At 54.6% G+C, this 25,024-nt stretch overlaps 1 protein-coding gene across 3 annotated transcripts in view; it reads left to right on the forward strand.

The window, feature by feature from the left end:
- The window catches only part of NKD1 (NKD inhibitor of Wnt signaling pathway 1), an 86,369-nt gene that overhangs the window by 52,018 nt on the left and 9,327 nt on the right, over nucleotides 1-25,024 (forward strand). For all 3 annotated transcript variants that reach the window (XR_003429828.1, XM_027092136.1, XM_027092137.1), the window contains 3 exons: nucleotides 4,696-4,762; nucleotides 19,543-19,649; nucleotides 23,450-23,545. Coding sequence is in view for 2 of the 3 variants with exons in the window: in XM_027092136.1 (XP_026947937.1) it covers nucleotides 4,696-4,762; nucleotides 19,543-19,649; nucleotides 23,450-23,545 (270 nt within the window). In the remaining variant the exon portion in view is untranslated. The remainder of the gene's footprint in view (nucleotides 1-4,695; nucleotides 4,763-19,542; nucleotides 19,650-23,449; nucleotides 23,546-25,024) is intronic.

Genomic DNA, 25,024 nt, shown 5'->3' on the forward strand with positions numbered 1-25,024 from the left:
CTGCCCACAGCAGCGCCAGTTCCCCAGGAACGCTGCCTCTGTGCAGTGTGCTGGGAAGAGGGAGCTCGCCAGGAATTTCCTGGATCAGGTCCAGGGCAGACTGCTTGGATCTAAGGGTTACAGGGTGGCTGGGTCCTGCCTCCCACCCTTCTCTTCCCCCGGCATGTCCCAGCCCTGTGCATTCTTGGAATCTATAAGTTGTGCCGTGTTCTGTGGGCACCAGGAGTTTCCTTTGAAACCCCGTGGCACTAACATCTGTTAGCTCTTAGAGAACAGAAAGATTGACAAAGAACTGCTGGGGCAGGCAATGGGGAGAGATATTAAGCTCCGGGTTATGAAGTCTCAAAGACAAAGAGGAAAAACCCCAACCGAACTCCAGCCCGCTCCCCAAGGCCCTGTTTTGATGTGGGTTCCCGTCTCCGGAGGCCTTATAAGGCATTGTGCCTGCAGTTCTGGGCTCTGGGCTGGTGCTGGCTGCACTCTTGGCACCCGGAGGAGCTGCCCTCTCTTCCTGGGGCCCAGCATGGGGCAGAGGAGGGCAGTGCTGGGACTTGGGAGGGAGGCAGGTCCAGATCCTGTGGCCTGAGAGGCCACCAAGCCCGGCCACTAGGCAGGAGGCAGCCTGGCACCAGGCTGGGTGGGGCAGAAGGTCTGGGGATCCAGGAAAGTCTTTGATGAGAATTCGGAGCAGAGGCTGAGTCTGACTGTCCTGGAGGCCAGAGCAGAGGGGGCCTGGCACCAGGGGGCCAGAGCGATGGCTGAGTGGACAAAGGGAGATGACTGCCTACCATGCCCCGAGTGTGGGCTTCCTATAGGGCAGTGGAGCCAGGCAGCCTGCCTTCAATCTTGGCTCTGACACTTACTAGCTCTGTGACCTTGGGCAAGTCACTTAACCTGTATGTGCCTCAGTTTCATCATCTGTAAAGTGGGGATAATAGTGGTTCTACCTCAAAGGACTGCCCTGGGGATTAAATGCAAAGTGCTAGAAATGTGCACCAGGCAGGAGAAGAGCGTGTTTCTCGGTTTCTGCAGGGGCACTTTGGGTCTGGTGAGCTTTGCCCAGCAACGTTCTGGTAGCCATTTGACAATAAGAGTCGGAGTAATAAACAGTAAATACTGTCTGTCGAGCCCCCATCGTGGTATCAGCTGTAATGCTAAGTACTTTTCGTGCAATGGCTTGCTCGATCTTCACACCCACCCTGAGACAGTGTGACTGCTCTCATCCCTGTGCACAGCTGGGGAGACTGAGGCATGCTGGAGATAAAGCTCCTTCCCCCAGATGCCGGCTTCTGCGATGCAGAGCTGGAATTTGAACCAAGGTCTGAGCAACGCCAGTTCCACGCCGTGCACCCTCCGTGCTAGGGTTCCCCTGGGGCTCGTGGTTGTCGAGGGGTACAAGTGCCTTCCTGCAGGATGGTCCTGAGGGCCTGGCCCCAAACCCTGCTTGCAGGGCTCCCGGCTGACTCTTGGCCCTGTCCCAAATCTACGGGGGAGGAGCCCTGGGGCTTTTGAGTCCTGCAGGACAGATGGGAGTACTTGGCCCCTGACCCACTGGAGCTGCTGGCTGGACTGTTTTCTTGCACTTCTTTAAGCGTGATTCTTGGTCCCTGGCAAGTGGCAGGACTCCTGGCCACCTCTGTCCCCATGCCCACAGGAGCCCCGATTCCACTGTACAAGCTCAGGCCAGGCACTGGAAGGAGGTGGCTCAAGTCCTGGCTCTGCTGATGACCCAGAGCCAGTCGCCGGGCCTCTTGGAGGCTCCTCCTTGTTTAAAGCCAGGGCTATTGGGAACCCTGTTCTCCAGAGGTTCTGGTGAAGATTCCAGTTGGTCGGTGCCTCATACATCATGAGTGCTTGGTGATGTAAGTGACTGTCATTGGCATCATTTTCCTGTCTCATTCCTTGAGGGTTGGGGCACTTTCTTTGTAGAAAAAAAAAAACAATAGCAATTCTACCTCTCACTTTACAAGTTGCAAATCATTTTTTTGAGCATCTGTTCCTTGAGAGGTGGAAAGAGCAGGGCTGCTATGATGATAAAGGGAGATAATATAAAGTGCTCGGCGCATAGGAAAGGCACAATAAGTGTCAGCTGTCTTCTTATTGTTGTGGTTTATCACCATATGCCCATTTTACAGGTAAGTAGATTGAGGTTCGCAGAAGGCAGTGGCTGGCGCCACATCCAGGGCGAGGGCGGCAGTGGAGCCAGGATGTGATCCTGTGTCTGGCTCAACAGTTTACGTTGCCTCTGGCGCAGTGATTCAAAGCTTGAGGACCACAGACACGGCACTCCTCAGGCCCCGGGCTGTCTGGGTCAGTGGAGGAAATGAATTTTTGCCAGAGTTGGGCACCTGCACTGCACTGTGTGTCAGCGGACCACGGTGCTGAGGGCCCTTCGATCTGTTATACAGAGCAGGGTAAGGTTTACCGGGAAGAGACCGACCCCAGAACTTGCCAGAACTCTGCTTTAATATGCAGAGACATATCTTTAATATGTCAGAGAGCTGGGTCCTCTCAGCTGACAGTTCTTCTCAGAGAGCATTGAAGCCGTCATCAGAGTGATGACTGTGGGTGTGTTATACACACCGCGAGGCATCGTTATAGGGCTTCCAGACGGCTGCTTTGCTGCTGGTGACATTTGGAGTCTTTAAACTCCTCTGAGTGTGCCAGTAAAAAGATGCAGGTGCCCAAAAGTTTCCACCTCACGGGTCCTGTCGGCCTTGCCAGGAGTGGTCAGGGTGGCACAGAGGTCAGCGCCGGCTCCCAGCCTCCACAAGGCCCCAGCACAATCAGGTGTGTCGTTTCCCTTGAAGATGGTCGCCCGCTCCTGTGAGGAAGCGCTGCCTGCCAGCCTTTCCAGGGAAGCGGCATCCGTCTTCCTCTGGCATGAAAGATCGACTCTAATTGGCTGCTGGGGCATCCCAGCCATCTAATGATGCCAGTCGAGTGCGGCCCTTTCCTGTCACCGTCTCCCAGTTCCCCCGTCAACTCCAGCTCTGTTAACACAAACAGCCAGTTTACAAGCCCAGGAAGTGTTCGGTGATTATAATAATTGGCAGAGGAGGAGAGAGAAGACATCCTGACTCGAGGAATAAAGCAGCCTGGTTTTGAAGTCCATGGGACACCAGGAGTCTGAATGACCACATTTGAACAACCTCTAAGGAAGAGTGTGTAATGCCCCAGAACGATTTGAAAGAAGAAAGAGAACAGAGAAAACCATCTCTAATCCATAAAACGTTAGCTGTTCATCTTTAAAAAACATGCATGCAAGAGACTTATCTCCAGCTGTGTCCAATTGATAAGATCAGCTATACAAAGCATTGTTTTTCTTTTGTTAATCAAGGCGAGCTCTGGTTTTTCTTTCAAGCATCTCCAGTGCAGGGTTTTTTTTCTTCTGATTTTTCAAGAAGAGGGTGTTTTTTCTTTTTCTTTATACTTTTTTTCTTTCTTTTTCAAAAGGAGAAGTTGGTGAGAGCTGCTGAGTTTGGGCTTTTTTATTGCTTGCCTTTTTGTGGTTCAAGAAGCACTGCCACAGCATCCTGTGGGCATTAAAAAAGATAAAGCGGTGTGACACCCCACCCCCCCAACCTCATCTCTCCTCCCCCAAAGAGGAGCGTTTCCCAACGTGGGTTCCTCAGAACGCAAATCCCATGTGACGCTTTTGAAAAACAAAACTTCATGGTCTAAATAGGTTTGAGGGATACAGCATAAGCTACTACTTAGATATCCGCAGCATCTGTTACCATAGTAAGTCCTGCAGTAAGGGGTCTCGTTTACCTTTGTTTAAAACAGTCTTTTTTGATCACTTCACTCCTCCTGGCAGAATACCAATAAATACAGAAGACGGTTTGACAAGCGCTAGTCTGTTCTCCTCTGTACCTAGAGTTGTCCTACTGGGGTGGGGTCAGATAGATGGGACCTTTATTGCCATCCCAAAAATTTCCCAGCCTCCCAGCCTGTGGACCAAACAAACTTCCCTTGCCAGCCTGACAACACCTGAGTGGCAGCCTCACCACTGATTGGGAGCAGCTCTGCTACGTGGGATGAGATACCGGACATTTTTAACTCATGCTTGGGGACCGAGGCAAGGCGTGTGCAGGCCAGTAGCTGGAAGGTGTGTGTGTTGGGGGAGATGCAGGAGGCGTGATTGAAGGTCAGTTGAAGGCGGAGCCTATAGCTTTCTAGCTATTGTGCTGAAGAGTTTGGGTTTGTGTTAGGGAGCCCGCTCTATAGCACACCAGGTCCTCGTTATAAACCCACCAAGACAGCCCACCTGGGACCCTCTGGTGGAGGAAGGATCCAAACTGAGGTGTCTTCTTGGGACCCACAGGGGTGACTATGGTCCCGAGTCCATCAAGTTGGCTCAGAGGGATAGAGGAGGGACATTTTCTGATCTCATCTTTGTCTTTTCCAGGGTGGAGGGTGGAGCTCCCTTTCCGGGGGAGAAGTGTGGTCCTGTGTAATGTTTTGTGGTGGGCTATAAGCTGAGAATAACTTAGTTCCTAAAAAGTAGTGCAGTGATTAACTTTTCAAGTGTGATAGGATCTACATAGTTGACCTAAATTCCAATCAGAACAGGGTCCCTGCTTCTTTGCGACCAGCCACACACACGTTCACAATGCCACCTTGACCGTAATGATGCCAGGTTCCTACCTGACCCCAATACTCCTTTAATATCCCTGCTTTTTCTTCCTATAGGAGCTCGTGGGCGAAGTTTTCAGAGAAACGCTCAGCGAGGAGGAAGAGGAAGACTTTCGGTTAGAAGGTATTGGAGTCCATTGCTTTCTTCCCAAAGGCAGTGAGGTGGGGAAGGGCCATTTGGTCTACATCATGCCCCAAGTACCCTCCAGAAAACCGGCAGACCAGGTGGAGGAGGACAGGACTCTGACTCTTGGTGGGGGTGGGCTGGGTGTAGGTGGGGTGAGAAGCAAGACGGAAGTGTAGCATCTCGTAGGTCCACTCCGGGAGTGGATTCAGACCACCCAGGCTCACATCCTGGCCCTGCTCCGTGATAGCCGTGGGGTCTTGAACAGGTTGTTTGACCTCAGCTTCCCCGTTGAGGGTGAGCATAGTGACCACTCATAGGCCCCTCAAGCAGAGTTAGGTATGTAGTGAGCACTGCATGAAGTAGCCCTTGTGTTTCTCTGCTTGTGTCACTCACCTGGAGCACGGGTATGCGCACACACACGAACACCCCCAGCCCCTCCCCGCTCTCCTCTGTAGCTCTCACTCCTTTCTCTCTTCAAGGAGAAGCACTGCATTGTAGAAAGAATTAGGACACTCGAGCAGAGGGCCGGCCAGCCACTGGCATGCTGATTTGACTTTGGGAAGCCATGTACCCTTTCGGAGCCCAAGTTTCCATGTTTGTAGAATGGGAATGAGGGCCTTTTCCTGCCTGATTCCCTGAGCTGGTGAAAGGACCGGATGGGATCGGAAAGCATTTGCTGAAAGGGATAGCGTTTCCCTTTTTCACTCTGAATCAGAGGAGAGCATCACCGAACAGGGGCAGCCTTATGACAGTAAAGCCCTCTCTGCTGGGACCAGGACAGGCAGCTGTTAGGAGAGCTGGGGGCCCAGGGGTCTCTGGGGGGAATCTAGGCCTTGGAGGGCTTGTAGGGCCTTGACAGGAGAGGAGACTGTGCCGGGAGGTTCTGGAGCAGAGCCTGGGCCAGACCTGAGGACTGTGGCCACGTGGGGCCTGAGAGCTGTGATAAATGTAGAATCCCTGGCTCCTCCCAGGCTACTGAATCCAGTCTGCCCTGCAATAGGCTCTCCAGATAACTTGTATGCTCATTGTACTTTGAGAAGCGCTATTTTGAGAGATTCATTCAGTAGCCCAGGAGCTGGAGGCTGGCTGAAGACCCAGATATCTCTCAGACTTTGCTTAAATTCGAGCAGGTCCTGAATAGAAGGGGAACAGACAGCTCTGTCCAGGCTCTGGGGTGTTTCCCTTGAGCATGTTTGCCTGTGGCTCTGGTGGCTACACTCAGGGATTCAGTGGCTTTGATTCTCATTGTGCCCTGGGCTCCCCCGAGCCTCAGCTATTATCCTCAGCTCCATGGAAAGACGCTGGGGCTTGGTACCTAGAGTAGATCTGGGCAGTCAGGTAAAGGTCTGCAGGATGTAGGGTCTGGAGGCTGAGGTGGCCCCAGACCTTGATTACGTGGGCTTCAGCACTCATTCCATTTTCTATTCATTTGCTCATTCACCTGGTAACTTAGCAAGTTCATCCTCTTGTTCATTCATCCTTCCATCTATTCCATCCACCACCTATTCACTTTCTATCCAAGCACCCACCTGTCCACTCATCTATCTATCCATTCATCTACCCATCACTCACTCATCGCCCACCCAATAATCCATGACCTACCCCATCCAGCACTCATCCATCCGTTTGTTGCTCCCCCTATCACCCAGCCATCACTGCCTATTCATTCATCTACATACTCTTTTGTCACCCATCCATCAGCTGGCCAGCCTTTATCTATCATCTAGCCACCCATAATCCATCCTCTGCCCATCTCTTCGTCATCCATCACTCATTCCTTAACCCATTTAACCATCCTCCAGTTGCCATCCACCTATCTCACCATCTGTCTATCTCTTCATCATTTATTGGGTCCCTGGTCACTACCCCAAATGAGGCACCTCTCTGGCCATTGAGGCTCAGTCTGAAAGCATGTAATTGATTTCACATGAGGCATCTTTCCCTGCAGACATGAAACGGCCTGCCCACAGAATCCACCTCTCCCTGCTTTGTTTGATCTCTCCGTGCAGAGCATGAGCCCTGTTGTAATGAAGTAGGAAGAGCACTTGGCCTAGGAGCCCATAGACCTGGCTCCCCTGCCCGCTCCTGCAGTGACTTGCTGTGGCTCTTGGCCAGGCCCCTCCCTCTTGGGGCCCCTTCGCCCTCTGTGACACGATGCGTGGGGATGTGGACTCTGTTGCTGCTCAGAGGACCTTGCAGGAAGGATGAACTGCTGTGGGGTGGTACTTACAAACATTGGTTGATGGATGGGGGATAAATAGGAGGTGCCCGAGGGTCCCAGCTCCTGTCGGGGCAAAGTGCGGAGATTGGTGGCACTTGGTCTATCCCTGCGGCCCACCAGCTGCAGGTCGAGCTTTGAGGGCAGCCTGGGCACCTTGCCAATCACTCATGGTGTCCAGGCACATCAGTGCCACCACTGACGAGGGGAGGGCTTGGGAACCACAAGCCTGACTCAGTTTCCCAACTGAGGGGTTAGATCAGGTTGCTGGTGGTCAAGTTTCCAGCCCTTTTCTTCAAACAAAAGCTTACACAGAAGCACAAAAGGTAAGACAGACCAGGTTGCCGAGAGATGCGGTGTGTTATATTCAGTATGTTATCTTTTATGTAAAAAAGGGTACCAGACAATACTCTGTATTTCCTTGTATATATGAATGTATACCACATATGTATGTATACTGTTGTGTAGCTAGAGGTCTAGACGGACAGAAACAGTAGTTCCTTCTGGACAGGGGAGGAAGAGACTAAAATTGGAGAGCGTGGTCAGAGGATTGTAGTATTAACTGTAATTCACGTTTTAAGTTTTACGAGAAGAATGTGATCATATATTCCTTTGAAATGAAAGACTAATAACAGAATTAAAAAGTGAAAATAGTGTAAATAAAGCAGTAGGGTGGGACTGCTCTGGGCCTGCCTGTGTGGCCCCTGAGACTCCTTGGAGGTGATGCTGGCCCCAGTGACCGTCTGTGGTTCTCCGGCCACCGTTGGCGCCAGGTCCGAGGCGACCCCTCCCGCCCCAGGATGAAGGACATGGCTGTGGACGGCAGGCCACCCCACGGCTAGGCCTGGTGAGAGTAGCTCTGCCGAGTCTGGCCACGGAGAAGCGTCCACCTGGCCTGGAGCTGGGGCTGCGGGCATCCCTCTGTGCCTCGGGCCAAGGGAGAGCAAGCTGAATCCTGAATCTCTTCTTTGTCTTCCTGTCGGCCAAGTTCATTGCCTCTTGGCTGGCTGGAGGGCTGTTAAGGGAAAAAAAGGCCATCTGAGGCGTGAAGATAAAAAGAAGTCTTTTAGCCATCCCAGGAGAGGATGGCTTTAGCTCCTGCCAACGTTGTTATGTAAAGCCGGCCCTAATCCAGCGCCTTAACTGCCTTAACTGGCCAGCTGGGAGCTCACGGGATGGGAGATTAAGGCTGGGCTTGGAGCTAGGGCTGGGGCTGTGAGCTCCTTTTGAACTGTGCAGAGAACAAAGTAAGCATGAAAAGCCCCGCGCTCCAGAGCTGGCCGGGTGTGGAGGGCGGGACCCGCGGCTTGGGAGCTGGGCGGGTGGCGGGGTGGCCAGAGGGACCTTCCTCTGCTGACCCAGCAGGGCGCTGAGTACTGGGGAGGGTCATCCCACACTTCACTCCAGTGCCCACCCGACGTCCCCACCTCCCCAGTTGGGCAGGACGACAGGTGGTGGCAGCCTGTGGCTTGTGGCCCGAGGTGGACATTGGTGTCAGGCCTCCGGGAAGCACTGTGTCTGGGGGTGTCCTCCCGACCCAGCAAAGACTGAAGTACTGTTCCCGTCAGGAGGGAGAGACCTGGTCGCAGGCCCCTTCTCTCCAGCGTCTTAGCTCTCTCCCGCCTCTCACCCGCAGCCTCTGCCCTCTGAGTCTCAGTATCGTGGCTGTTTCTTGTCTGTTGACCTCTTTGCTTGGAGGGGACAGCGGGCAGAGTGCAACCAGCTTGGCATCTTCCATAGAAAGTTGACTCCACAGAACCCAGTCCTGCCTGCATTAAGGACCAAAAGCCCCTGAGTCAGGCGGCCCTTCCCACGGGGGCCAGGCCCTCCCTCCAGGCTCCCAGGGCTGCTGCCAGGCAGGCGTCCATTTGGCCCAAGCCGGGTTTCGCCTGGCAGAGTCCGTGGGGTCTCTGCTTCCCTGGCCGTGGTCCTGCCGAGCAGAGCAGTGGTGTTGGGACTGAGACCCGGACGGCTGAGCAGCCCCACTGTGAGTCCAGGGCCTGTCCCAGTCTGCATGGCTCGAACGTTGTCTTCCTGCAACCCCATCGGAGTGCATGAGAGGCACCCTTCTCCCTTTATTCTGAAGTCAGACCCCAGATCCAGCCTGGCTTTACCACCACTCACTGTGTGACCTTGGGAGAGTCACTTAACTTCTCTGTGCTTCAGTTTCTTGTTGGGGGCAGTCATAGTATTCCTTCCTCAGAGTTCCTGTGCAGATGGCGAGGTTATGTAAGCCCCGAGAACAGCCCTGGTTCAGAGTATGCCCGTGTCTGTGAGCTGTCCTGACTCTTGTCTCGTGGGTTCCTCTTTCTTGAGGGGGAGCCAACTGGTGTTTGTAATTATTTACTAGTCCAGATCAAAGAAGGCCTATTTTCAAAGCTTCTTTAATCCTATTAGACTCTCTGAGCGTCTCCTATCACTCTCAGTGTGCAGCGTAGCCTGGCATGCCATAAGTGCTCAATAAATACAGATCCTCCTTGACTTACGATGGGGTTACGCCCCAATAAACCCATTGTCAGTTGAAAATATCGTTAGTCGAAAGTGCATTGCGTACAGCTCACCTACCGAACGTCATAGCTTAGCCTTGCCCACTTTACATTAGCCTACACTTGGGCAAAATCATCTAACACAAAACCTATTTATAATCAAGTCTTGAATAGCTCCTGTCCTTTATTGAATGCTGTACTGGAAGTGAAAGACGGAATGGCTGTCTGGGTACAGAATGGTTGTACGTGTATGGATTACTGACCCTTGTGATCGTGTGGCTGACTGGGACCTGGGACCCACTGCTGCTGCCCAGCATCACAAGGGGGGTCGTACCGCGTGTATCGCCGGCGCGGGAAAGGATCCAGCTTTAAAATGCGGAGTACAGTTTCTACTGATTGTGTATCATTTTTGCACCATTGTAAAGTTGAAAAATTGTCAGTGGAGGACGTCACGACTGTGCTCACAAGAAGAATGAAGCCAACACCGTGAAGTCACTGGAGGCAGGCCCCCAGGCAGGCCCCATGTGCCCCCCTTCAGTCCATCCAGGCTCCCAGGCATGAGATGTCAACCATTCACAGAGCAGAGGAGCCCTTGGGAGGCCGTTAGTCCCCTTCCTTTGCGGTAAGAAATCTGAGGCCCAGAGAGGGGATGTGACCTGTCCAAGGTCACACAGCAGACTGAGGACAGTCTCTTCCTCACTCAGCACGTATTTACTGAGTACCTGCTGCAGGTGTGGGGCCTTGCTGGGCTCTGGGTTCGAGCCACCCACGAGGTCGGCGGACCTTGCTGTCAGGGTGTCGACATGGAGGAGGCAGGGTAGTGGATAAATAAGCCAGGGAGTGAGCACACAAGGCTCTGGGAGTGGCGCTCTGGGAAGAGGTGACACCCAGGCAAGGGTGGAGTGTGACAGGCCTCTCTGAGGAGGTGACATTTCAGCGGACATGCAGGTACCAGGAACGAGCTGCCACGGGAGGATGTGAAGGGTGAGCCGAACCCCAGATGGGAGGAACGTGGGGTTTAGGGGAGCACAGAGGGGAGGCCCATGTGGCAGCAGGAGACCTGGTGGATGAGCATGGGGCCACGGGCTTGGGTTTCACGCTGCTTTTGGAGAGAAACTGTGGGAAAGTTTGAGGTAGGAGAGTGTCAGATTCTGACTTCCATTTTCACCAGTTAATTGTGGCTCCTGGGAAGGTTGGGTCATTCCGAGGAAGGAAGGAAGCAATGAAAACAGGAGGTGATTGCGATAGTGCCGGGGAGAGGTGATGGCCTTGGCCTAGCCTGGGGCTGAGGGGCTGGAGAGAAGTGGATGGGTGTGGGGGAGAGGGGGGAGGGCTGGGAGACAGGAGGTGGACGGTCGGGGGCGGGGGAAAGAAAGGGATCCCGGGCACACCTTAGAGTTTTGGCTTAAGGAACTAAGGAAATGTTGCTGGTACTTCTGCGGTGGAGGTATTGGCAGGTGACAGTCAAGGCTTTCGTTTCTGGATATGTCAGTTTCAAGATGCCTGTTTGACAGGCAGGTAGGGATGCTGAGTAGACAGTTGGACACCGAGTCTAGAGTTCAGGGATCATTTGGGGAAAAGAGAGAGAGAGACAGAGACAGAGAGAGAGAGGGAGAGAGTGAGGACTTCTCAGGAAGTGGCCACAGATAGCTCCATGGGAGTCCTGGGTGAGGATGGTCAATTGGTGGGGCTGGCCGGTGGTTCCCATAAGTCTGGGAGGAAGGGGAGTTCACTGCAGAGCAGCAGGGACCCCCAGACAGAGGGGGCAGGCAGGCCACACCCCGCTGGCTTCTCTCCCTCAGTTCAGAGCCTGTCCTGCCGGTGAGTGTCAGTCGCCCAGACTCCACTCCAGTGCAGTCCCCCCAGAAGCCCGGGCTTCAGCCGCGACAGCAGTTTCTCTCAAGTCTGTTCTTCATAAAAGCTCAGCTTGAACAGTGGAAATTCTGACTGGTGTCAGATACCGAGGAGGCTTTCATAGTTTCAAGTAGCTCGGGGTTAGATTTTAAAAGTTGAATTTCATCACATGTTTTAACTTGGGCGGGGATGGGGGAGAGTGGAAGGGACATGATATTTTTAGCCCAAAGAAGGCTTTTTTCCCTTTCCCTCTCCCTCTCCCGGCGTTTCCCCCTCCTTCCCCCAACAGATGTTTCGTCTCAATCCTATTCAAACCTCAAAGCAGAGTGGCCATCAACCTTATGCTCTGATGAGAAAAAAAGGCCAGAATGCTATTTGTTGGGAAGGGTTTTTTTTTTTTTTCTCCTTTCTTCTTTCCCCTCAGTCACAACTGGCCCTTAAATAAAATCTACTTACAGAAAAATGTAACCTGGGGAAGCAGGAGTGAGGAGAAAAAAACCCAGGAAGGGGTAGACACCTGCTGGTGGAAACTGCCAGAAACCAGCTTCGAGAGTATTGCACTGGGTCAATTATATGTTGTTGTTGGTTTTGTTTTTCCTGAAAAGCAAGGGCTCCAAGTGATGGGTAGTTAAGTCAGGATTCTTTGGGTTCTTTTGGATATGCAACCCAAACACGCTTAAGATCTGCCTCATGAAATTGAAAAACTCTGGAGTAGATCTTGCCTAAGAAGGGCTGGTTGGACCCAGGAGCTCAAACCATGTCATCAAAACACACACACATACACACACGTAGTTCATCCTCTCTCCCTCCATCATCTCTCCCTCTGCCCTCTGTTAGTCTCTCCCACTAAGGTGGCCAAGATGACTACCCTGATCTGGGTGCTCACATCCTACAAGCTGAGCTATCGCAGGTGAAAGAGAGCTCCCAAGTCCATTATTTCTTGCAGAAGTTTGATTCTTACTTTACTGGACAAAGTAGGTATAGATTTTGTGGGACCCAAGCTTATCCAGTTTGGTGGGGTCTTCTTTAAGAAAAAGAAGACATGCTTCTCTTTCATAACTATGAACCAGTTATATACAAATATATGTATTTATATATTACTGTTTACAATATATTTCCCACTAAACCTAAATAAGTATATCCCCAACTCACCCTCCCCTTAGCGTGATTCCAGAAATGCTCGTGTTCACTCCAATACCATGTGACACAAGGGGACGTGTGGGAAGTCAGAATGGGAAGAAACAGTGTTCTTAACCGATTGAGGATAAAATATCTAATTTTGCAAGTGCCACAAAAACAACCAAACAACCAATGTCAACACATTCCAACTTGGAAGAGGCCCGTGCACGCGAGAGGCCCAGAAGCTCTAGCTTCGGTAGCTCCACGATGAACCGTCCTTTGCCACTGAGCTAAGTCACAGGGCCATCGGGATGAAATAAGCTGGTCGGGTCCGGGCGCTGGGCGCATCCCGGAAGCTCGGAGTGGGATCAGCCCCTGGTAAACCAGATGGATTGAGATGGGGGAGGGGTGGCCCCCTGGAGAAAACCCAGATGCTATTATCAGAAGGGGAGAATGGTTGTGGGACAGGCAGGAACAGGTGTTCACTATTGTTGGGTGACAGAATGGAGAGAACAGTGGCTGGGGAGGCAGGAAACTGGGATTTTAGTTTTCTGTTCCTACACCGTCTGCGTTCACATCCTGATTGTGCTGCTTCCTGTTGTTTCATTTTGATGGTGATGACGATGAGACACTTCTACATAGGGTGACAGGCACCGTAATGTATGTTGGAGCTGCAGCAGGAGTATTCGGTCAAATGAATAATGATAATGAGAGTATAAGCGGGGATCACTGAGCAGGGAAATCTAACCTGGCCCCCTGAGGGCATGAGGGCATTTCTTCTCAGAGGTAGGGACGTTTACAGTGAAGACCTGAAAGGTGGACAGGAGTTGGAGAGACAGAAAGAGTGTGCTCTTGGTGGGGAAAAGCAGCTTGGTGGAGAGATGGGGCTGAGAGACAGTAGCGGGGAAATGGCTCAATCAAGTTTGCTTTTTACACTTCGTTCCCTCTTGTAAAATGCAAACGGTAACACACCCCGCATGGTGCTATGAAGAGGACTTAATGGAATAACGTGTGCACCCACTAACTTTACCAGCTTCCACGTACAGCCCGCTGCCGTGTGCAGGGACAAATAGATTTGCGTATCCCTAGACCCTCGTTCCCCGAGGAGAGCCTCACGCAGATAATGCAAGAAACCATTTGGCCTGGAATGCACATATGATATCTTTCTCTTTTTACTGGCAGTAGATTTACCCTCCTAATTATATTTGGCATAGGCTAATATTAAAATTCATCTGCATTCCCTCTAACAGCTGCTTTCGGAGGGTTGGGGAGTCAGAAACATCCTGGCAAGCCACCCTGAGCCTAAAATATTTGTGGCAGATAATCTGCATGTGGACAATTGAGAAAGGCCTGTGGCTACATTAAGGCCAGGGTCCAAGCTCTGGCTTGTGTTAAATCTTACTTACATTGTATCAACCGAGAAGAACTTGCCAGGTAACCAGGCTAAGAGAGGTGTGCACCTGGCATTTCAGCGTTAGTAATTTCTGGTCTTTGGTGGGGCTGATTTAATCATACATGTTTCAAATTTGTCTCTTCTTCCAAAGTTTAATATCAACCAGGCCTTTCTGGATTGTGTTAAAATAAGCTGGCATTGGCTGATATCATCCAGGGTTTGGATTTTAGCCGACATCTGGGATACAGGAACAGACCTACCCCTTTTAAACCACCCCCTTTCCCATGCCAGTTCACAGTCTCAATCACACCAGATTCATGGTGTTTGTTATGCAGCCTGCCTTCCGTCCACCTGTGGGTGGGGTTTGCTGCAGTGGACCTCGCTGGGATGGAATATCTGCTCTGTGCACGTACGGTACGTGCTAGGCACTGTGGGCAGCCCAGGAGGCAGCAGCTAGCAGAGCCAGCTCTCTCGAGAAACTTGCATTCTGCCTGCGTGGATGTGACCGGCTCCCGTGAAGCCATCAGGAGATCCCAGATAGGACTGCAGACTGAATGGGTTTAGACAGCCCTCTGCTAGCAACAAATGCATCTGTACAAATTGGAAAAAGGGGCCCCTCCTCCAGACATCTTTCTGCCATCTGTCCGAAAACGGTCACAAGCAATACACAAATCTAGGATGTCCGGCATATGAACAGCGCCCCCTAGAGTTGTACCGTGCACAGCCGGCTTCTCAGAGCCGGTCTCCCAATGACCCCAAATGACCCTGCCCCCAAGGCCAGGGGGGGAAGAACCCTGGGGCACTCCTCCTGCTCAGGAGGGTGGGGCCTCAGGAGGCTGGATCTGTTTCATTTCACAGCCCTTCTTCTTCTCATGCTTGGGCGGCGCCAGCTGTCAACAGCTCAGGCTGGGTGGGCTATGCCGTCCTGCTCCCTGGGTCACTGCTAAACAGTCCCGAGAAAGTGACCGTGGCTCTCCCAGCGTGAAGTCCCACATAAGCCTCAGATGCCTCCCATTAGGTCCCTGGGTGGGTGTCAGGGACCCATGATCAGAGTTGCGCCCATTCCGGCATTTCCTACTCTCCGCGGTGCTCAAGCACTCTCCTCTTTCTCTCTCTCTTCCGCCCCACCCCCACCCCCTTTTTTTAAACTGGGGGAGGGGAGAGGGAAGAGACTGTCTTTGATCTCAGCGGAGGAAAAAAGTCTGTTCTGTTCAGGCTTTTGGCTAACACAACAAACAGTGTTTAAAATTTAACTTTGCTTAATTAATTAGTAATTCTGTTTAATGCTGTCTGATCTCCCTCCAAAAGGTATTTTGAAGCTTGAGAAGGGAACATCAAAGGGAGCCGGGTGAAGATGGTCAAGTAATGCATTTAATCTGGCAGTTGCTAGGGGTGGAGAGATGCCAGGTTGGGAGCTAATGTGGGACAGAGCCATCATCTGGTAAACACAGACGGCCGGCTGGCTCCTCGTGGCTGTGGCCGTGGTGAGAGGAGGGATAGGGAACAGCTTCCAAAGAGAAGGAGCTCCACACGCTGCCCCAGACTTGTTTGAGCTGAGACCTGGTTTTCAGAAAGCAGAGTTGACGTTTTCTTTCTTCCATGGCTACTGTGTATGGTTGGGCAGGTTGTGGACTGCACAAGGATTTCCAGTCAAGCAGGTGAGCAGCAGGCGAAGCCTGCACCCTGCCTATCAAGGATGTATCCTCGTAGGTGTGCAGAGCTGCACTTATCCTAAGGCACAGTCCACGTGCTTTACTGTAAAGGGCTGGGAAAGTACATGTTTTAGGCTTTGTGGGCATTAGAGTCTATGTTGCAGCTACTCAACTCTGCTTCACCATAGACAATGGATGTGAGTGTCTCTGTGTCCCAGTAAAACTTTATTTACAAAAACAGGCGGTGGGTTGGCTTGCCTCTCGGGCTGTAGTTTGCCAAACCCCTGCTCTAGGTCACCAAGGGTGCTTCATAGGCAAGTGAAAGGCTTTGGTTCCTCCTCTCTCTGTCCCTTCCCTTCCTTTTTCTCCTACCCCTTGCACGGCTTTCCTTTCTGCTTTCAAATTAGCAGTGTTGTTACTGTTGCAATTGAAGAGTGATCAGAGTTCCCCTGAAACTATGCCCCGCAAAAGGTCACCTCTGGGGGCGGGGGGTGGGAAACCTGCTGGGCTGAACAGGAATAGGAGACAGGGAATGCGCTTGGACTCTGGTGCTAAAACCCATCTTGACAAAAATATCTCCAGTTGATTGGACCCAGGCAGCCTGTGGCGAGCCCCACTCACCCTTCTCCCACCTGCCCATGTGCCCGAGGACGGATGCACGGAGGGAGGACGATTTTTTCTGCACAGGGGTGGCTGGGGCAGGTGGCAGGTTTTCGTTGTTTGGTTTCAGTGGGTTGTGTGGATGGAGAAGCAGGGTCCCTGAGTCCCAGCCCAGGCCTCTGGCATTGGGTCTGCATGGCTTGCTGATTGGTTATCTGCCACCTCTTCTGGCCGCTGGGCAGGGGAGAGTGAAAGAGAGAAAGACTTTCTTTGGTGGGGACAAAGGGGCGCTGACTGTTCCTGGCCCCCAGGCCCCAGGGCAGATGGCTTGCAGTCCTACTACCCGGCTGTACCTGTCCCCATGCTGGGAAGCGGCCCCGGCTGGGTGTCCAGGTGGTTTTCTGAGCTAGGGTGGGATGAGGGATCGGACCCCCCATGGTGAAGAAAGGACAAAGCCCCGGTCTTTGGAGAGGACATACGATGAGGTTAAGGGATGGAGGGGGATGTCCCTCTCCTTCCTGGGAGAGGAGAAAGGAAGGCAGGAGGGGAGGACCTGAGGAAGGACCGGGCTGTTTGGGTGTCAGGGGGAGGGGTGGTCCAGAGAAGGAGAGAGCAGGGACAGAGGTTTCTTTTCTTTGGGTTTTATCAAGTGGAACTTGAAAAGCAACATTGAACCTGAAGGTGGTTTTCTGATAACTTCCCTTTGAACTTGAAGTTTGGTTTCGATAAGCCTGGCCAGCTTGCATCTCCAGCCAGGACCTCGGCAGAGGGAGGCAGCAGCTTTGAAGATGGAGCTGGCCTTTGTTTTCTTTCTTCTTTTTCTTTTTCTTCTTCCCATGATGGTGGCAGCTCTGGCCCAGCAGTGCACTGATAGATTTGAGATGGAGGGATCAGGGCGGCACAGGCCGTATGCTTGGCTGTCCTTGGGTCACTGGCCAGTCTCCCACCTGACTTCCCTGGGGCTTGGCGTCACACCAGAGCGGGACACCTCCTGGCCCTGGAGGTGTTTGCTTTGGAGGAGCAGGGAGGGCTGGACTTGGTTTCATCCACTACCCCAGGAGCGGTCAGCACCAGTGACCTTCCCCTTGCAACCACCCCAGTGATGGGGATGCCAAGCACCCCCACCCGGGAGGAGCCAGATCTTTTAGGTTTATTCTCATTGGCCTCATTCTGTGAAACGACCAGGGAGGAGCCAGGGTCTGTGACTGAGACGGGATCTCTAGCCAGAGCCCCTGACAGCTCTAGGGAGTTGTTGCCTTGCTGCGGGGACGTGCAGAGCCGGGGGCTCCCTGCATCCCACTGGGTGTGAAGAGAAGGACGGGGACACCCGGCGGCGGCTGCCTCAGCCCCCAGGCCCAGCCACGAGGGGAGCTGTGATGGGGCTGGGTCAGTCGCTGGCTGCCATGGCCTTCCTGTCCCCGCCTGTCTGGCCTGTGACTGGAGCATCCTTATCTTTATCTCCTTCCTCCCTGCCCTGCTCCCCACCCAGGCTGGTATGACGCTTTGTGTCTGTGTGTATCCCAAAGCCTCAGTTTTAAAAAAAAACTTAGCTGCCCACTTCATGATTCCTAAAAGATTAAATGTGTCGGGACATCATTCCCCAGACTATGACTACTAATGGCTGGACCCCGTGTGCTGGCCCTGGCTGGGTCTTAGCCCTTTCAGTCGTAGCTCCTTGAATCCACACAGGAATCCTCTGGGGAGGGGACTGTTATCAGCCCCATGCTACAGTTGAGGAAACTGAGATGTGTAGAGAAGTTATGTGACCTGCCCAGGGCCACACACAGTGTCGGGAGGGTCAGAACCCAAGCAGAGACTAACCTCTCCCTGGGCTGGCACAAGTCTCCTGAAGCCAGGAATGGCATGGAGTGGTCGACGCTTGGGTTCAAATCCCAGCCCCGTCAATTAGTAGCAAAGCACTTAACCTCTCTGTGCCTCAGTTTTCCCATCTGGAAAGTGGAGCTGATAGCAGTAACTGCCTCACAGGGTTGCTGTGAGGACCGAGTGAGTTGCTGAACAGTGTAGTCAACACTGTGTGAGGTCACTGCCTCATCTTTATGCACGGAGGCCACCAAGCTGTGCGGGGCCCCACGGGAAGTGCTTTGGATAACTGCCGGGCCCACAGGGCAGAAGTGAAGCAGGAGAGTTGGGGAACTTCCCCAGCAGCCACTCCTGGGTCCTGGTATGCAAGGGTGTATGAGTGCGGTGTAAGGACAGGGGTGGGGGGGGGGAGGCAAAGCCCCCCACCTAGTTTCCTGGCCTGGTGGCTGCATTTCTCCAGGCTCCTGACTTCCCAATAAAGTCCACCCACGGTTGGGGCCACTGCCCAGTCATCTCAGCTCCTTACATGGCCCTCCTGGGCCACCCTGAGTCAGGCATAAGGGGACAGTTCCTCAGGTGGGAGCCAGGCTCCATTTGCTCCCCTGTAAAACAGGACAACAGAATCACTGCCCCAGGGCAGCTGAGGGAATCTGAAGAGAGGAGCTGTGAGGCTGGTTTGGAAAGCACATTTTTGAGCAAACTTGAGTCCCCTTTATCGGGCAGAGACAGAAGGGGCTGAAGGGGTCTTGTGGGACCTTCAAGATCTGAGGGAACCTCGTGGGCTGGGTCGTAGCTCAGAGACGATGGCCGCTCCCCTGCACCGTTCTCCTGGCACCCGTTAGGGGTATCCACGGGAAAATGGTGTCCACAGGCCCCAGGCTTTCATGCCCACCTTCCCACTGCTCCTGGGAGGACGCACAGGGACCATAGAACCCTCTGCTCAATACCTTTGGCAGAGGGAGGACCCTCTAGGTGAGCAGAGGCAGAATGAAAGGCCCGGGGCGAGCCGGCTCCTGAAGATACCATGGTGTGCATGCCTGCGTGTCTGTGTGCGCGTGTGTGCTCGTGTATATGCCCTTCACCTACCCCAGTGAACTCCATTTCTATCACTCCCCATTTCTATCCCTCTTCCTGACCACCCACCAGTGCGCCCCATGCAGGTAGCATGCAGTGTGCCCAGGCAGGTGGCATCTTCAAGGACACCACAATGTCCTCCTGGAAGGCAGAGACTGCAGAAAGTGGCTGTGGTCCAGAGCTCCCCCTGGGGGCTCCCAAAGCACCTGTCTGCCTTCATTCACTTGCCCTTTGGCCCAGCACTGCCCTGGGTGGCCTCAGGATGCTTACCTGGGCTGCAGAGAACAGAGGCCTGAGAGGCCCACTGGGGTGACCTGAGCAGCGGGCAGAGAGGCACCCTGGGAAGAGGGTCTCCCCTGGGGCAGCCCTGGGCATTAACGGGGCCAGAGGACAGAGCAGTTGGACTCCAGCAAACCGGCAGGGCAGAATGGGCCCCACGCCATGGTGAGGACATCCTCGGGACAAAGCCACAGGGAGCTGGTGGCCCCGCAGCCCGGCACCTGGGCTTGGGAGGCTCGGGACCCACCTCCTCACGCTTTCTCCCTCGCCTCTCCCTGCAGTGGCCCTGCCTCCCGAGAAGACGGACGGGCTGGCCAGTGGAGATGAGAAGAGGATGGACAAGACAGGCGAATCCTGCCCGGGCTCCAAGAAGCAGCTGAAATTCGAAGTAAGTTTCCTTTCCTGGTGCTGGGCCCTGGATGGAGGTGTTTTCTCTTCTCGGTGCTGCTTTTCGAGGAGGGAAGCTGAGGCCCATCCAGATTTGAAGCGCCCGCCCCCTCCTGGGTGAATAGCCGCCCTCTGGGAGAGGTTTCTACTGCTACCTCTGGGGCCGCCCCAGCTCAGCTCAGGCCCTGGGGACTCACCTCTGCCCTCCCCTCTCAGCTTGGGGCCCCTCTCAACATGGAGTGGTGGCCAGAGGATGCCCCTGGGCTGTGGCCTGGTGGCCTGGGGGAAGGACAGGAGAATGAACGAGGGAGACGGCACCCTGGTCCTGGTGGTGCTGTTACTGCCTGGGTGACCACCCTCTTCTCTGGGCCTCAGTTTCCTCATTGGTGAAAGAAATCTTTGCTTCTAGCTCCCAAGGCTGTTCTGGGGAGCACGTGGGGACTCTCGGGTGGGGTGTGGACGACCAGGAGACCTGGGGCAGGTCCCTGACTCTGTCTGGGACTCAGGTGGTCAACACCAAAGGGGACATGCGTGCCCAGAGCCCACAGTCTGTCTGTCCTGCCTACCCGAATGGAATATTACGCTCCTTCTGTGTACCAAGCACAGGGCCAGGTCCTGAGAGCAAGACCTAGACCTGCCCTCAGGGAGCTTACCGGCTCCTCCCCGCCCTCCCTTTACCCTCACCTCCTTCCTCCTCTGTTTCCTTCATGAGATCACTAGGGCATAGCTCTGGGGCCAGCAGGTGGGGGACAGTTCCCAGCTCTGCCGCTGCCTCACTTGCGCCCCCCACCCCGTGAAATGGCGATATCTATCTTATTGGGATGTCGGAAGCACGCTGAGTTAAGGCGTCTCAAGTGCTTAAAAGGGTGTTCAATTCAGAATGAGTACTTTCTTTCCTCCTTCCAACCAGTGTTGATTGACAACTGCGGGTACCAGGGAACCCGGCAGTGAACTGGACATGGTTCCTGCCCTCATGGAGCACAGCATGGCAAGGGGGACAGATGAGTGACCCGGGCCCAGTAACTGCACAGTTGGTGACGTGATGGGGATCTGGGAGCATGGAGGGGAACAGGGAGGTCACCTAAGCGAGGCTGGAGGGCTGTGGGGTGATGGGCATTTTGGCAGTCCAGACACTCGGTGCAGTGCCCGGAGGAGGGAGCCGTGGCTGCAGGCAGCGGTCTATCTGAGCCTCTGGGCACAGGAGCCCGGGTTGGGAGCGGTGATGCACGGGGGTAGCCTTTGGGCTGAGGAGGACGCTTCTGGTGGAGGGAACAGCGGGGCAGAGTCCTGGAGGCTTGGCAGTGCCGCTGGGCTGTGCGGGACAGCCAGCTGCGTTGTGCAGGGAGTCGGGGGGATGACGCAAGAGTGTGGGTAAGACAGGTCGCCGAGGGCCCTGGATGCGGGCGCTGAGGGGTCAGGCGGCATCTGGTTGAGGAGCTGTGGGTGCTAAGCTTCTTCCTGAGCTCCCCGACCCCGGGTCCCTGCAGGTCTTCTGGGGGTGCTCGGCAAAGCCAATGTCAAGCCCAGCGGCAGAGGGAAGGCCCAGACCCAGACGTCTTCCCAGGAGGCCCAAGTGGGTCCGCTTCCGGAGTGGGGCCGGCTGTTGCCTGTGACTCATCCATGGTCCCAGAGGAAGACGCACCTGAGAGGGCCGGGGCTGGGGGGACAGGAAGGTGCGCGTGACAGAGGTCACGGGACGTGGGGGTAGTTACTTAACCCGTGTTTCTGAACTTCTAACCCGAGCTGTCTTTGGAGCCAAGTGGAGGGGCTGGGAGAGGGAAGCAGGTAAACACCGTGTGTGTGTGTGTGTGTGTGTGTGTGTGTGTGTGTGTGTGTGTGCGCGCGCGCGCACGCGTAGGTGTGTGTATGTGCGTATGAATGTGTGTGTATGCACGTGTGTATGTATGTATGTGTGAGTATGTGTATGTGCGCGTGGGAGTGTATATGCATACGTATATGTGTCCGTGTGTGTGTGCTCGCAAGCATGCACCCGTGTACAGGCATGTGTGTGGGCCGATTGCTGTGCTGCACGACGCAGTGCCTCAGAGAGCAGAGTGGGCACTTGGCAGGTATCAGACAGGCATGTCACAACTGAGGGAAGGCCGACTTTGAACTCAGCGTGGGCTGCCAAGAACTGCTGGAGGGAGCCGGCTTGAGCTGTGGAAGCCAGGGGCAGGGATGCCGTGCTGGCGCTCACTACCAGCAGCCTTGGGCGGCCGGGCACCTCCGCTCTCTGGGGGCTGAGCGAGTTCTCATGCAGAAGGAGAGGTGGGCCGAGGCAAGACGTGGAACAGGATGGTCTGGGGGTGTCGTTGCTTGTTTTCACAGAACTGTGGCTCTCAAAGGCCGTTTTTGGATTCTCTTTCCCCAAACGGCCATCCTTTCTGGATCTCTTTGTCTGGGGTTCCGCCGGCCCCCGCGTATGTGCCGCCAGTGACGGAGCCCCCGCTTCCCAGCTCCAAGTCCCTGTGGTTGGACACCTCGGGTTGTGGGAGTGATGATGATGACGTCATCACTATATTAATCATTCCAGCAAACACAATAGCAGCTACTACCATTAATTAGGCTTTTCTCTGTGCCAAGAGGCATATGCACTTGTTTCCAGTTCTCCTAAAGCCGACCGAGACAGGACTTGGGAGGTGATCCCAGGGGGTAGCAGGGAAGCAGGGGCGCCCGTGATGGGGGGTTGATGGGCGGGTCACGGGCAGCTCGGCTCTGTCTGCTGGGGCCCCTCGGAGAGCCACTCGGAATGCGCTCAGGCGTGTCCCCCGGCCTGGCCCCTCCCTTGTTCAGGTTGACTCCTTGGGGCTGCCTTCGGACAGGGAAGCCGGGCGCCTGAGGTGGGAGGTCGGGGACTGCCCACCGCAGCTACAGGGGAATGTGGAGGGGGCCGAGGGGACGTGGGACAGAGCAGTTAATGTTCCCAACGACCTTCTGAGGTCGATACCATCATTTTCCATAATTTATGTGAGGGGAAACTGAGGCCCAGAAAAGAGCAGGGCCGTGTCCAAGGTCACGCAGCTGCGGAGGGCCAAGCCCGGGCTGGCACCTGGGGCAGACTCTTTAACTCTTAATGCCCCTCCTATCCTACCTTCCAGGTCAGGTGGCCATCCTGGGAGTCCCATCACGGCTCCCTGAGTCACCCCTGCATCTTCCAGTAGCGTCTAGCCCTGGGTCCAAGTGCATTCTTCTTGAGGCCACAGAGCCTCCTCCCAGAGCCCCCCTTGTGTGTCCTTGGCCTTTGAAGACCCAGAGACTGTCTGCACCCAGCAGGCACCTCTCCCCAGACCCACGCTCCCCTGCCCGGCTTGGCCTCTCTCCCGGGCCCGTCACGTCTTGGTCATCACGCTCTTATTTTTTTTTTAATAAATGTATTTATTTATTTAATAAATTTATTATTTTTAAAAAATTTTTTGGCCGTATTGGGTCTTTGTTGCTGTGCGCGGGCTTTTCTCTGGTTGCGGCGAGCGGGGGCTACTCTTCGTTGTGGTGCGTGGGCTTCTCATTGCGGTGGCTTCTCTTGTTGCGGAGCACGGGCTCTAGGCGCGCGGCCTTCAGTAGTTATGGCGCGCGGCCTTCAGTAGTTATGGCGCGCGGGCTTCAGTAGTTGTGGCACGTGGGCTCAGTAGTTGTGGCTCGCGGACTTCAGTAGTTGTGGCGTGTGGGCTCAGTAGTCATCACGCTCTTCTTCACACAGAGTCTGGGGAGGACAGGGGGAGGTGGCAGCCCCATGACGTGGCCTATGGGTGTTCCAGCCTCCGCGTGCTCAACCACGTTCATCTGTTGTCTGTTTGTGTCCAGGAGCTGCAGTGTGACGTGTCTGTGGAGGAGGACAGCCGGCAGGAGTGGACCTTCACTCTGTATGACTTTGACAACAATGGCAAGGTCACCCGTGAGGTGAGTGCACCCGCCTGGCCTCCCGCCAGGCCACGCCCTCGGGCGCAGGCCCATGATGAGCCCGCCACTGTGTCCCTTCCCCTTCTCCTAAGGGTAGGTGGGGAGGGCAGGTGCGAGGCTGCTGGGAGCTTCACGGAGACCTGTGAATGGGGAGGGGAAGGGCTGCCGGGCTGCTCTTGGCCGAGGCACCATTCCTGCTGCAGAAGGGGCAAGAGGCAGGCGCTGAGCCCAGGCCTTCCTAGAGGAGGACCCTGGGCCCCAACAGAGTCCTGTCCTGCCTCCTTCTCTCTCCGGTCCTGGAGCTCTGAGATCACCCCAGGCCACTTCCCACCTCGGCCAGTCTGCCCAGGAGCTGGGGTGGGCTGGACAGACAGAGGCCAGGCAGTGCCTACCCCCACTGATGCAGGAACGAGCAGCCCCAAGGGCCTGGCCAGCAGCTCAGTTCACAGGCCCGTCCCTCCTCCCCCTCCCCTCTGCCTACATGCCTGTGTCTCTCTCTCCCTCAAATCTCAAATCTCCCCACATCTCTTTCCTCCCTCGGTTCCTCGCACCCTCTCTACATACGTGAGTCTGCGCATGGCGCACCTGCTGTGTGCATCTCCTATGTACCGGGTGCACAGTGGGCAACAGCACAGACGCAGTTTCTAGCCGTGTAGCTCCAACAGTCCGCTGAGGGAAGCAGAGCCCGAACAGTCACAGGGTCATCCTAAGCTGTGACGTGTTCAGTGATGGAAATAAACAGAGTGGTATGAGCGAGATGGGCAGGAGTGTCCAGGGAAGCCTCTTGGAGGAGGTGACGTGGGCGCTGAGCTGGGCAGAGCCCTGGGCCGGGGAGAGTGAGAGCGCTCAGGGCATTTAAGGAACCAGAGGAGACTGGTGCGGTGGCTGCTTATCCAGAGAGACAGGGCTGCAGCCGGGAGCCGGCAGGACAGCTCACGCAGGGCTTCTCAGGCTCCAGCCAGCATCCTGACTTTGATTCCAGGTGTTAAGGGAAGCCAGGGGAGGGCTGGTTTAAGCTGGCGAGTGATCTGATCTGAATTATTGCTGACTGTTGCTGCCTCTCTTATGCCTGGGTCTTGGTATCATCCCTTCTGCCTCCTTATTGCCTCTTCTGTCCTGTTTCTCTCTGACATCCTCTCCCTCCCCAGGAGGCCCTGGTGTTCAGGTGCGCTACCTGTAACAGATCTGCATAGAGAGAGGTCTGAGATGAGCATGGCTGGCTCCACGCCCACCTCTCGCCCAGCACGTGAGGGCCTCAGGGTGTTCCCAGGGAGAATTGAAGCTTTGCTCTCTTATCTCCCTGTCCCAGTTCAGGGCTCAGTATTTTCTTCTCTGTAGATAGTGCAGGAAAAGCTGCCAGAGGGGAGACCTGGGTGAAAAAAGCCCACCTCTTCCTCAGGCTGTGGTTTAGGGGTTGTTAGAACAGGTCGGAAGAAGAAGCTGTGAGTGAATTTTAATCATTCAGGACTCTTCGGGGCA

The sequence above is a fragment of the Aethalodelphis obliquidens genome, unplaced genomic scaffold (genome assembly GCF_003676395.1).
Source record: "Aethalodelphis obliquidens isolate GAN/ISIS:26980383/991018 unplaced genomic scaffold, ASM367639v1 scaffold75, whole genome shotgun sequence".
Lineage (NCBI taxonomy): Eukaryota > Metazoa > Chordata > Mammalia > Artiodactyla > Delphinidae > Aethalodelphis > Aethalodelphis obliquidens.